General features: G+C 40.2%; 1 protein-coding gene across 3 annotated transcripts in view; it reads right to left on the bottom strand.

Annotated features, from left to right (window-relative positions):
* The window catches only part of CPSF2 (cleavage and polyadenylation specific factor 2), a 33,716-nt gene that overhangs the window by 14,770 nt on the left and 5,003 nt on the right, over positions 1 to 13,943 (bottom strand). For 2 of the 3 annotated variants that reach the window (XM_027066457.2, XM_027066458.2), the window contains exons 3-9: positions 10,683 to 10,862; positions 9,317 to 9,476; positions 9,132 to 9,237; positions 7,706 to 7,835; positions 5,856 to 5,971; positions 4,012 to 4,199; positions 3,048 to 3,338 (exon numbers count right to left, since the gene is read on the bottom strand). In XM_027066457.2, the coding sequence (XP_026922258.2) occupies positions 3,048 to 3,338; positions 4,012 to 4,199; positions 5,856 to 5,971; positions 7,706 to 7,835; positions 9,132 to 9,237; positions 9,317 to 9,476; positions 10,683 to 10,831 (1,140 nt within the window). In that variant the 5' untranslated portion in view covers positions 10,832 to 10,862. Of the gene's footprint in view, positions 1 to 3,047; positions 3,339 to 4,011; positions 4,200 to 5,855; positions 5,972 to 7,705; positions 7,836 to 9,131; positions 9,238 to 9,316; positions 9,477 to 10,682; positions 10,863 to 11,532; positions 11,581 to 13,943 lie in introns of all 3 variants that reach the window. The other variant, XM_015086270.3, reaches the window with a different exon arrangement.

Here is a 13,943-nt window from a genome sequence, read left to right as displayed (position 1 = left end):
CGTATCAGCGTGCGGCATACCTGCTTTATGCACACTTCCCAGCCTGCCACCCAGAGTTTTAAAAACCTTTTACTGAAAGGATTTAATAAAATTCATAACTTTTACTGCTTTATCGAGGCCATTCTTTTTTTTTTTTTTAATTTTTTTTTTTTTAACATTTATTTATTTTTGAGACAGAGAGAGACAGAGCATGAATGGGGGAGGGTCAGAGAGAGAGAGGGAGACACAGAATCTGAAACAGGTTCCAGGCTCTGAGCTGTCAGCCCAGAGCCCGACACGGGGCTCGAACTCACAGACCGCGAGATCATGACCTGAGCTGAAGTTGACCGCTTAACCGACTGAGCCACCCAGGCGCCCCTCATCGAGGCCATTCTTAAGTGAAACGGACTCTTCTTTGGAACTTCGGGCGTGTGGCAATGCGAAATGCGGTGACTGCTGCCGTCTGGCGCCACTGCCTGAGTTTATGCTACGGCACCAGCACCTTTCCCGCCACCGTTTTCACTCGGCAACATTAAATGTAGGCACAGTGAAAAGGCAAATAGCATCTTACCATTACTATGAGAAGTGGCTTTGACCTTGGGGACTCCCTGAGAGGATCTCAGGCCCCCCTCCCAGGAGTCCTCACACCATACTTTTGAGAACCGCTGGATTCAATAATCACAGTACATATATACGCCTGCATTATTATGGAGTTACTAAAATGAATTAAATTATTCAAAAACATCTGAATGTTTATAATATACCCATCTATGCATCAGAAATCAAGATAGTGGTTACCCTGGGGAGGGGACAGGAAGGATCGGGAAGGGAATGTCTAGGGTACTGGTGATATTTCTTGGTCTGGGTACAGGCGAGAGAACACGCACACCCTTAACATTATGTTGTACACCAATGGACATTTAAAAAATCTGTACTTTTCTGGCAAGAGTCAATATGTGGAAAGTGCTGCTATTATGCTGAGATGGGGAAGACTCAGAAAAGAGTAAGTGTGAGACTGGGGGCAGGAAGGACAGTAAGTGTTTCGGATATGCCCAAGTAGAGGGGAAAACTAACAGGAAACAGAGAGAGAAGAAATAGTCCTACAAGGGGAGAAAGGAAAGAAGCCTGAGCAGTAGTACCACTTACTAAAAAGTCAAAAACCTAACATTTCACGTTACAGCTCCAAATGTCCCCTTCTACGTTTTCCAAACTCAAACCGCTTTTAATATTTTTATTAGTTCCTCAAATGGCATATCAGCCTTAATTGAATTTCTAGTAATTATTATTTTCAGATTCAGTATTTATCTGAAGAAACTATTTCAAGTATTTCTGAGCCCTTTTAAACTTTTTTTTTTAAAACCTTTGTGTTTCTAAGCTATTAAATAACCCAAAGGACAGTGTGTACTTTGATTTGCTTGTTCTGACTCCTTCCTCACCGATTCCGTATTGATAGTGAATGTATATGAGATTTTCGTTACTATTTTCGTACTTTCTTGAGTAAAGACTAAGGTACCCTTATCACTCAGCTTTTAACAAACTAAACATTCCTTAAAATGGTTACTAGGAAGGAAAAATAAAGTGTCATCTAAAACACTGTACAGCTTTGGCAGTTATCAACCCATTCAGTATCAGCTGCTATAAACTTTATAGCTAATGATACTAGTTTTGGAAAACTGATAGATTTGATGAGTTGGTTATGAAGCAAAATAGCCTTTGGTCATTCGGCCAATTGTCTTGCTCCCATAACAGGAGATAAAGCAGCAAGTGCAGATACAGAAACAAGTTAGGCTATTTAGTGGGGAGAAGATAAGGGACTCTTGTCTGCTTCTACTTCTTAGCTAAGTTTGAAACAAGTTCCTGTGCTATGAGTGAGGGCTGAGATGGGCTGTGGGATATTTGGGGAGAAAGAAGGTGCGTAGCTATCTTACTGGAGTAGGACAAGGAATATCCTGCAACATGTTGGGCTGGTGGTTAAGTGTTGGTCTGAGATGTGAGGTCATAAATGTGAAGGGAGACCTATCCACCCAGTGGTGCATTAACACTAGTAACAAACATAAGGTTGCCTGGGTAGAGGCATGGTCAAGCAAATGGTTTAACCAGAGTCACAGCTTTGCCAGGTGGTTACAATAAACAGGAGGCTAACAGAGTTAAAGGTGTTTATAAAGTAACAATGGACCATTAACTAGAAGCTGGAGCAATGGATAGTCAAAGTGGCAAGGTTCACAAACTGAAAGTCCCAATGGGACCAAAAAATTGCTGGCATGGAGTATTAGAGCAAGTCAGCTGTAAGATCAGAGTGGGATGCTTGAGGTAGAGACCTTTAAAGATAACCCGTAACAAGGTAAAGGGTATGACCACAAGAGTAGGCAGCATGGTTGTGGGAAGGGATGGCTAAGGTGGATTGGAGGAAAAGATCATTAAGAAACAAGGTGTCAAGGAACTGAGAGGGCCAAGGACTTGGACAGATTACACATACGGAAGCTAGAGTCATCAAGAAGGCAGTCCTGAGTGAGTGGACAGGAAGACTGTGACCCAGGTTAAAGCCACCAATGAATAACAGAGAATGACCAAGAGATCAGGAAATGTCAGAAGGGGTCAGTATACTGTCAAGTCTGATGGCATAACCCAGAGGGAAGAGAAATGGCTTGAAAGCTGTGAGGAAAAAGGACACCTACCCCACCCAAAGCGCATAAGGCGTGAAAGAGAAACAAAGAGCACCTACTTGGGAGGCCCACAGGCAAAGGAGCATGTTAGGAAACAGCCAGATTTCAATTTCAATTTCAATTTCAATTAGGGAAAGGATGCGGACAGAACTTTTTTCACAGAGGGATTAAAAACACAGCGTATGTGCTACCTTCTGGGCACGGTTCCAGAGGATACCACGTAAGGGCTAAAGAATGACAATTTCCAATTAAGGAGCTCTGAAATTTGTGCTGGGAAAGGCTCTCAACTCATAAAAATCTGGAAACAACTTCAAGCTTAATTTCTGGTCACTGATTTTTATAAGCATCGTGCATAACGTGTCCCCCAAACGGTTTTACGACAAAAGTTCACATACAAGCGCTTACCTCTATTTCTGTAATTTTTTCGGAAGGATTATCAATTAGGAAACGTGCTAAAGTCCCAGGAGTAGTTCTGTAGGTTAGAATGATTGAGTTTTTAGGGTCCTGACACCACTGAATAAAGAGATCCCTTGAAAATCCACATTCCAGGTCGGGCTGGCTGGCAAGCACCACTTTAGGGCTTGGTACCCGGGCCAGGTCAGAAAGACCGTGGCACAGAGAGAGGTGGCGGAACTGAAATGGATTATTTCTTTTGTCTTCAAAACATCTCATCAATTTGTCACTCATCCATTCTACCTGGTATGGGGGGAAAGGATGACAAGAAGTAGAAAATACTAGACTGTAACTTCAGTGTCTTCTACAAAGCCGAAGAGTTCACGTTCTGCCTTTTTTTAAGTCTTTCCCACCAGTGGTTGCTTAAACTTGAACCGTTTTGATGAGCAGCTTATTTTCTGCTCTGTCCCCCACGACAACATCCTCCCACCCCACAGTTCATCCCTAAAAATCCAATTCTGCATTATATCTCAGTTACACATCACCTTAAATCTTTCTGAGAAAGCAGAGTACAAGTTCTAAATAAATCTCTTACCCAAAATTTCTAGTTCAAGGGAAAGAGTTCATTCAGAAAGAAGGGAAAAATGGATTCTACCATTTATATCCCAGGAGGTATGTGTTCCCATTTTACAGAATGTGATACCACGCATTAGAGGAGAAACAGCTTACCCAATCTGTAAGATGGGGACAAAAACAGAAGCTACTTCACAGGGTACATGAGGATTACATGAAATATTCCACATGAACACACAGTACAAGTGGTTCTTTTTTTAGCTTTTAGTACCATTATCACCACCATCATCATCAACCTCTTTCACAGAAAAATAAAATCCAAAGGACAACTGAAACATTGCTTTCCATAAGCCCAATTTCTGTAGCAACCTTCTTTATTACGAAGGACAATATGGAAACAAACCTGGGACTTAGAAAACTCCACCACATTGTAGCTGACATTATTCAGGAGTGCCAGTGAGTAGACACCTAGCCCTGCATCTTTAGTTCTCCAGATCTGATCAAGGAGTTGAGCAAGTTCCAAAACTCTGCCTGCAGTGTCCACTGCTATTAACACATTTCCATCACCTCGAAGCGTCTCCAGGACATTTGCTAGAAAACAAGAATATACATTCTGTATCAAGCATAACAATACCTTGCTACAAAATTGAAGAGGACTTCATCTCCACGTTTTGAGTATAAAGACTGTAATTTATAAACGAGCACTCAGGCCAAGTGCAAAATTAAAATTCCATTCACGTTATTACAACTACTTTTTTGTACATCCTGTGAATGTATCCTCATAGGAGTGAAGGACATTGCCATTAACTCTACTTTTTTTCACTGAAAAAACTGTAAATCAGTGGTCCCCAACCCTCTCCACCGAGAGTACACATGAACAATGACATTCAAGGGGTGCCTGAGCGGCTCAGTCAGTTAACAGTCAGACTTTGGAGGCGCATGGGTGGCTCAGTTGGTTAAGCATATGACTTAGGTCATGATCTCGCCGTCCGTGAGTTCAAGCCCTGCATCGGGCTCTGTGCTGACAGCTCAGAGCCTGGAACCTGTTTCAAATTCTGTGTCTCCCTCTCTCTCTGACCCTCCCCCCATTCATGCTCTGTCTCTCTCTGTCTCAAAACTAAATAAACGTTTAAAAAAAAAAAAATTAAAAAAAAAAAAAAAGAGTCAGACTTTGCCTCAGGTCATGATCTCACGGTTCGTGAGTTCGAGCCCCATGTCAGGCTCTGCACTGGTGGTACAGATCCGGCTTGGGATTCTCTCTCTCTGCCTCTCCCCTGCTTGTGTGCTCTCTCTCTCTCTCTCAAAATAAATAAACTTAAAAAATTTTTTTTAAAAAGAAAGAAAATGACATTCGTACACTACACCAGGGTCAATTATTTATAACTTTGTTATAAATGATTCCCAAATGTATACACACACATGCACACATTTATACTTTATGTTTAGACGTTAATCTAGAGCATGGAAATCTACTTTGAGATATTTGGTAAAAACAAACTCTAGCAGAAACAAACAAAAAGACATAAGAATTGAATAGGTGACTAAAACATAGGACACAGATTATGTTTTTAAGTAGGGCATGGAGCCCAACATGGGGCCTGAACTCACAACCCTGAGCAGAGGTCAAGAGTCAGATGCCCAATCGACTGAGCCACCCAGGTGCCCCCACAAGTTATGCTTTTTAAATAGAGAGATGAAAACAGTGGTTTCAAACGTGTAAAAGCAGAATCCATTTTTCTTGCTGAAATCTCATGCAGCTTATAAAAAAAGAGTAAAAGGCAAAGCAGCTAGAGCCAAATTGGAAGCAACCAGGGATGGTCCGGAGGCTCCTCTTTAGAACCAAGACTACTAGAATGTAAGACACCCAACACCAAAATCAGTGGACTATTTCCACCCTCGTGTATCTCTTTGGTTCATTTTTTTAGAGTGTAAATGTTTTTCTAAATGATTTCTGTGAGCTCTTTATACATTCTGGCATCCCCCAGACACATACCAGTGAGTGCCAAATAGAGCTAGCTATGTGCTGAAGGGCAGGGAGAGGTCAATCTTTATACCTATCTCACAAAAGCTAAATTCAAAGGAACTAAAGCATCTTTTTGTACAAAATAATGATAAGATCACATAATATTTTTCCAAAAATACTAGAGTTAACCAAGCTCATATGACAAGAAAAGTGTTAAACAAAGTAGAAAAAACAGTATTTCACGCTACCATGCACTTCCACAGAGGACATTAGGTAATACATACTCAGAAGCTGTTCATCTCTCTGTTTCCTCCGAGGCTGCACATACGTAGCATTAAATGAATCTGTGATAAGCAGGGAGGGTCTGCTTAGCATTTCCAGGGAACATCCATTTAAATGGCTATAACAAAGTTGAAGAAGAGAAATATTTTATATCACCTCAAATAAACAGTAGCTTATCTCACCTAAAAAAAAGCAACTTTCTTCTATAAGATTTTCCTCTAACTATAAAAGTACACATGCTCATTGATAAGAAATCTAATATATTAAAAAAAATTTTTTAAAAAAGGAAAATTAAGATCTTCCAGCGTACCACCACTCTGAGAAATCGATATATTATTCTGGCATATATCCTTCTAAGCATATAAACACAGTTTTCTATGCATATACGTGTGAACGTATTTTTTAAAAGTGGCATCCCATGTCTATATATTCAGTTCTATACCCTGGTTTTCTCCCATGACCTTAAAATTGGTTTCTAAATCTATTTTTCTAACAACTGTAAGAACTTCCTACTGTGTGTTTTATTTGATCACTTCCCTTATTACTCAGGTTACTTTTCTTGTCATTATAAATAATCTCAAAGAACATTTTGGCAAAAAGTTTCAATTGCATTTCTGACGGTTTCTTTAGGACACATTCCTAGAGAAGTATTTACTACAATATACAATTTTGCTAACTGGCTTGCAGAAAGATTTAACCTTTTCTAGAAAGCTCTCCCTTTTCCAGAAAAGTTCAACCAGAAAGAATGAGCAACTCACACAATATTTCCTGGAAGAATATTACCATTTAAGAGTCATTTTAATGGTATGTAATTTTAAAAAGAATTATCATTTTAATTTTACATTATAACTTTTGTCCATTTTGTCACTGGCATATTTTTGATTGGTTAATATCTGGTCTTCTACATATAAATGTCTTTAGCCAACTTGCTGCAAATATTTTCTCTATTGTATTGGTCTTAATTATTTCAGACATTTTGAATCTGTATATAACCAAATCTATCAAAGTTTTCTGTTGTAACCTGGTCTGGTAACTTTACACTTACAAACTCTTTTCCAAATCAGAGATTAGACTCATGAATATTGTTTCATTTTCTATTTAATTTTAATCCATCTAAAATATATTTGATAAGCAGTAAAAAAAAAAAAAAAAAAAAAAAAAAGACACAAACTTTCCCCCAAAATGTCTGAATACCATTACTCAAAAATCCATCCTTTACTCATTAATCTGTGACTACAAAAGCCTAAAATTCATTACTTATATATCTCTAAATAGAAGATCCAGAAGATCTTGAGGCTTTTGTAATCTAATACAAAATAACTATAAACTTAATGTACAGAAATTACAAAAGAAGCCTCTACAAAACGATTTTATTGTAATGTTGTGAATACAAAATGAAATATTTAAACTTACAACTACTATGTTCCCTTTTAAAGGGAGTCTGACTTCATTTTTTTTTTTTAAGGGAGTCTGACTTCAAATGTAGTTATATGATAATTACTAACTTTATTAAAAAAAAAAATACCCATCCACAAAGTTCCTTTAAATAGCAGGTGAAGTAGCATATAAGATATAATTTTATGTATAAAAGTTAATCTCCTTTCCAACATCTCCAGGGAGATACCTGTTTTACAGAGTGGATACTTAGGTGTAAATTTGTAAAATATATTTTATCTCTTATATCAAAGTTTTCCCTTACAGTGAAAATAATTAAGTTTGAAAACGTTCACTACTTGAGGCTTTTAAATAGTTCTAGATTTCTGGTTAAAAAAAAATAACTTTTTAAGTTTCCCCCCAAAGAATGAAACACCACCAACTGCATCTCCGTTAGCTTTTGTCTTGATATACCTACATCTCCCTCTTGTGGTTAAAGTCAACTGCATAGACAATTTCTTCTTCTCCATCTTTGACTATTTTCCATATTGTTCCACCTATCATATGACCAGCTGGCAGAGGTGTGATAGACAAGCCATGTCCTTTACCTGTGTCAAAAAGATAATGACAATACTCAGATTTCTTTTACAATCCTAAAGAAAGCTTATTTACTTGTAAACTATTTTTAATAGCTAATATATACAGTGATACAACATTCCAAAGTAACAAGGCATACAATGAAAATGCAAGTCTCACTCTCCTGTCCCCCAGCTACTCTACTCCTTCACTATAGACAAACACTCTTGTCATATTGTTATGAATTCTTGCAGACCTATTGGTGCTTATAAAAAGCAGTATATAGAAATCAAGTTTAAAAGCCAATACACTATTAATTACTTAGTATGAATGAATACATTTGAATATTTTTTGTTTTTACTTATTTATTTTGAGAGAGAGAGAGCAAGTTAAGAGTGGGGAAGAGGCAGAGGGGGTGGGGGGAGAGGGAGGGAAAAAGAGGGAGGGTGGAGAGACAGACAGAGACAGACTCCCACGCAGGCTCTGCAGTGTCAGTGCAGAACCCAATGAGGGGCTCGATCTCACGAACTGTGAGATCATGACCTGAGCCGAAATCAAGATTCAGACACTTAACCAAGTAAGTCATCCAGGCACTCCAAATACATTTGAATATTTACACTGTACACACAATCATCAAATGTTTCTCCTTCTGCTAACCTCTAAACTCACAGAGTAACCATTCAGATCTCATTATGGTAAAAAATCTATCCTACAGAAAAATTAAGCACAAGCAAAACTGTTGTGACCATTGTTATTTCTTGACTAAATCACCAGAGTCCACTGTTATGCCATTTTTTCAATTTCATTGCCAGGCTTCATATTTATGACAATCTTTAATACCTATCTCTCCACAGAGGAGAAATGTGTACTTAAGAGAGGACTTCCTGACCTAATTACATAATAAACTTCTTAATATCCGATTCTAGAATTCAGTTATCTGCTACTATGCCGCCAAGGCACTGCATCTCCTTCAAGGCCTGAACACCACCTGCAGTCACCAGAGCGGCTTTAGCCCCTCAACCCCACTGTGAAGTCCTAGGAGGAGGATGCGGCCACATCACCTTTGTGCACCATACACAGGAAACACTAAGTTTTCCCCGGCTGCATGTGAAAAGGCTTGAGCTCCTAACGTTTTGTTGCTATTTAGCCTGGACTATTTTAAAATTCAAACGACTTGGGAGAAGTTCAGCGTCCATATCAGAACTAATCAGACGCTAATCTTTGCTTTTTCAGACCACAGCCCCTAGGATATTTACTACAAGTTCTCCCTGGACTTGTCAGCAGCTTAAACCCTGTTAGTCCAATTACTACTGCAGACATTCTTTTACCTTTCAAATTCACAATCTGAGAGAATTTTAACTGCTGTATTTTATCAAAGGCTGCATCCACATCGTCTAATGTAAAGAGCGTAAAGTCCTCTGTGTTGTGTCGAGACTAAAAGAAAAACACAAATAAAAGGTTAAAAATGATCACTGCGGGAGTATAAAAAGCTTTTTTTTACCGCTTCACTTACCTGGTAAAGATCATACATGAACATCTGTCCCATTTTATAAACAGGAATGGTCGCATAGATCGCACAATTCAGCCCCAGCTTCCCGACAGCAGACGGGAGGGCACCAAGATGGAGAGGATCAGGATGGGACAACAGCACTGCATCAATCTGGTGAACATGCCTACAAGAACAGGATCAAAACGCTCTCTCCATTTCTCCAGACTTGTTTTGAAGAGTAAAGACTATGCTGGGGTCAAAGAGGAAAACTAAGAGCTAAAGTTACGACACCAATCAAGTTCAGTTATTACTACCCCCATGTTGCATAGATATCACAAGTATGGAATATGTTGCACAGAAACAGGTGATGTCTATACACATCTTTTTTAAAAAAAGGAAAAAGAGGGGCGCCTGGGTGGCTCGCTCAGTCGGTTAAGTGTCCAACTTCAGCTCAGGTCACGATCTCACGGTTCCTGAGTTCGAGCCCCGCGTCGGGCTCTGTGCTGACAGCTCGGAGCCTGGAGCCTGCTTGGGATTCTGTGTCTCCCTCTCTCCCTCCCCCGTTCACACTCTGTTTCTCTGTCTCTCAAAAAATACTAAACATTAAAAAAAATTAAAAAAGGAAAAAGAGAACCAGTAGACACACCACACAGAAGCTGATTTTCATTGGTTATCTTATATGCCATTAATTTAGGTTGAAGAACTCAACTTGAAATTTCAGAAATTGTTCATTCAGAAATGGCCACACGTTTATTATGGATTTTTGCCTCCGCTTTTTAGCATGGTGCCTGATAGCACATTCTCTACAGTGAAACTTCAATTAATCAATAAAGCACACACTCTCACTGACAGAGAAAATTAGGAAAAAAAAAATGTTTTGCTACAAGTTCTAGTTTCCAAATATTTCAGTCCCCTTTCCTTCCATAATTAATATAACTGAAAACATAACTGAATTTTTCTTTGATGGATCAGTATTGTTTTATATCACATGGTCAGTATTCTGGGCACCAATTCTCAGTGTAGAGCCTCAAAACACATAGAAAGTAAGCAAATGTGATCTGACGGCAGACCTTCCACAGGGAAGGTTTTTTCCTCTTCAAATTCTTCTAAACCTAATCTTCTCTAAAATTAGGATGCAAAGATCTCTACTGGGACCCATTAGCCAAGTAACAATTAACATTTTACTGAATCTCAATAAACATAGCTCATAATACAATCAAAACTTTAAAAATGAAAACAGTCGCTTTTTGGCTCTTTGGCATGCAAAATCAGGTCTTTTACTATAAATCAGAGCAAAGAGAACATACACTGGGTCACATCAAAATGGTATCATGGTGTAGAAAAGAGAAGTTGATTTAACTGAAGTCTAAAAATAGGAGAAGTAACTTACTTCCTCAGGGAGTCTATAATATCCATAGAAAAGTGCTCATCCCAGCCACAGTCCAGGAGAAACCTAAACTCGTCAACTTGCAGAAGATAGCAAAGAGCAGACTCTTCCTGAACCCCCGAGAGGGTAGTTAATTTGATAATAGATGTCATTTTTGGTCCAAAAACAACAATCCAAAAAGTTCTTTTAAAAGAAATAAAAATATAATTAAACACACATCATAGTCTAACACACGTAATAGACAAATTAACATTGTATCAAGTTTCTAAATGGTTAAAAATTCCATAAAGAGAGAAAGCAAACACATTAAAGACCTACTTCCATCACTGCTAAATTTGAAAGCACAAACATGACGTTACACACTCTTGTTGACAACGAGTCCTTCAGCGGCTCCTCAGTGTGGCTTAATGAAAAGCAGTGAACTTTAGAACCAGTTTCAGATCTGAAGCTACTACTATGTGGGTCTAAGCAATTAATTAACCTCTCCTCACTTATGTATGCCAGTCTATAAACATGAGTATTAATAATTCACATAAAAACGATGTTGAAAGATTTCAAATAATGTGTAAATTACACAGACTAGAGAACACCAAGTTCCCCAATAAATGAATGTATAATGAATTAATGAACTCATCCTCCAAGGTGACTTTGTGCTTCCTTTATTTTGCTCTGTGATGGCAATGATTTCACTGCATTACAATTAGTTTCCATGTCTTTCTCTCCTATTAGACCAGTGGTCCTTAAATAAACAGGCATGCTTGAGGATCTGATAAAAGTTTTGCACTCTTTCTTCTCCCCTCAGTCGTCAGGGAACAAACAAACAAGGCACACATACTCAAAGAAATCCACGTACTTTTTAGGGAGTTTAATGTTAAGAACACTTGCACTGGAGAGTAAGCAACTACAAAAGACAGATGTAGAATCTTAAGCTTGCAATTCCTGAGAGAACCTGACACACAGTAAGTGCTCAACATATATTCCATGGAATTTAGGTCGAGATGCCTACCGTACGAATTTCAAGGTGTAACATGAACACATCTATTGGGATTTCAGACCTAGAACTGCGTGCTATTAAACACATGTGACAGAAACACTGATTAGCAGAGTACAGCTCCACGGCAACATTTCAGATCTTAGCTCCTCACACTACATTAGTCTTCCCTGGCCAACTGTGCAAGTTAGGAGAGGTCACGCATACCTGATGGCCTCTTACCAGCTGCCCAAGGCCCTATCAACACACTCAGGTAAACTGACTGTCACCTTTCATGACAGGCTGTCAGGAGGCTAATCCCACCTCATGTCATCTTTCCTCTCGTCAGTCTCAGCCAAAGATCCAAGACTCCCGGGCTATCCATGATCACTGACGTGCACATCTGCCTGTCAGATCCAATCCCCTACTTTCTATCCCTCCCAGGTCCTTCCAGTACGTTCTCTGGGATGATGCCGCTCACACTCATCTGTAAGCGCACCTCTTCTCTGAAGGTCCTCTTCACCTGGTAATCTTCACAGAAACTGGTTCTCCTGCCACCTCCTCGCAGGGTTTTCTTCTTCTTCTTGCACCCCCTGTGCCTCGAAAGCGGGAAGTATGCGTTCCTTGCTCCTCGCTGCAGCTCAAACCAGGTCTCCTCCTTCCTCCTTCAAATACTCCAGTCCCACGGAGCCTCACGCCTCCCAGCGGGCTATGAGCCTTCCCTCTCTCCTCCTCGCTGCTGACATCCGTTAACCTGACCTCATTCACGGACGACTTTCATTCCTGACTTGGTCTTCTTAGTAACGTCACTATTGAATCTGGTGCCTGCCTTTCTCCACTCCCATAACCCTGTTTCACGTCAGCCACCCACCACTACAGGTATGCCCTAGACCTCTTCACCCATGAGTTGCACCATTTCCAAAATCTGACCTTCCAGCATCTCCCTCTCTCGCTACTGCTTCGCTCACTCAGCAATCCCACTGCAGAAATCCTTCGGCCTCACCGAATCCCTCATCATCCACCAACCATGGTTTCACCCCCTCCAGTCTCCATTCACATCCCTACCATCAATCCACGACCCATCACGAGTATCTTGCAAATACCATCACGTATCTCACTGCTTTAGTCCTTCTTGGTACCAACCTGGCAAAACCCCAACCCCGACCGACTCCAATCATTTGGTCTGCCTATTCCAGGAACTATATGTTGCCGGGGGGGAGGGGAGGGGATGGGGGTCAATCCCACAACTGTGCTACCTGCTCTTTCAATTCATGGTCAAAGGTCCCAAGGAGGCACTAAGCACTACTCACCAACCTGAGTTTTCTTAGCTGGCTGACCACCTCTGAGACTGCCATCTGACATCGCCCTTCTCTGCTCAAGCATCATGCACTGCCCCCTCTGCCCTACTATCAGTTCATAATCCCACTTCATTCTTCAATTAGAAAATAGAAGTCATCAGACAAGAATTCGTTTTCCAATACCAAATCTATTAATGTATCTGCACGTACACTGTTGTGTCTCCCATTACATGAACTCAATAGCCCTGCTCCCTATGAGTAGTCTGGCTGCCATTCTCGTTTACCTTCTAGAGGACCGAACTTCTTCAGCCATTCCCTCTTTTCCCCACATCAAACCATGTATCACTGATGTGCCACTCCTATTAGCACACACAGATCCTCTAGAATTTCCCGATTTAAAAGAGCCCTCTCTTAATCCTACTATCCCCGCAAGTAGTCCATCATTTCTATGTTCCCCTTTCATCGCAAAAGTTCTCAGAGGATTTGTCCACATGTGTCTCCACTTTCTTGCCTCCCGTTCAGACTACCAAACCTGGCATCTTTGTCTACCAGCCCACTACTAGCGTGTTCATCAAGGTCACTGGCAAACCTCTACGCAATTTAAGCCAATGGCATTTCTCGGGCTTCCACTGACAGAAACTGTAGCAGCATTCGTTAAAGTAAGTGCTCCAGCCTCCCTGAAATGTTCTCCTCCCTCTGCTTCTGTGTCACCTCCATCCTAGTTTTCCTTGTATGTAACTGGCCACTCCCCAATCTCCTTTGCTATTTATTTTCTTCCACCTCACATGTGGCAGTGTGCTTCAGCAGGACTTTTTTTTTTCCAGGTAATCTCACCAGTTCCACAGCCATAAATATCACCTGATCTCTGATGGCCTCATCCTTGAGTCCTTCCTTTACTTTGTATCCCACATCCGATCTATCACTAAGTGCTGCATTTTTACCTCCATTCTATTTCTCAAACTTCCCTTCTGTCTCCACTGTCACTAAGACCTCTAA

This window comes from Acinonyx jubatus, chromosome B3, assembly GCF_027475565.1.
Source record: "Acinonyx jubatus isolate Ajub_Pintada_27869175 chromosome B3, VMU_Ajub_asm_v1.0, whole genome shotgun sequence".
In the NCBI taxonomy this organism is placed as follows: Eukaryota; Metazoa; Chordata; class Mammalia; order Carnivora; family Felidae; genus Acinonyx; species Acinonyx jubatus.
This window is presented reverse-complemented; position numbering and strand designations above follow the sequence as displayed.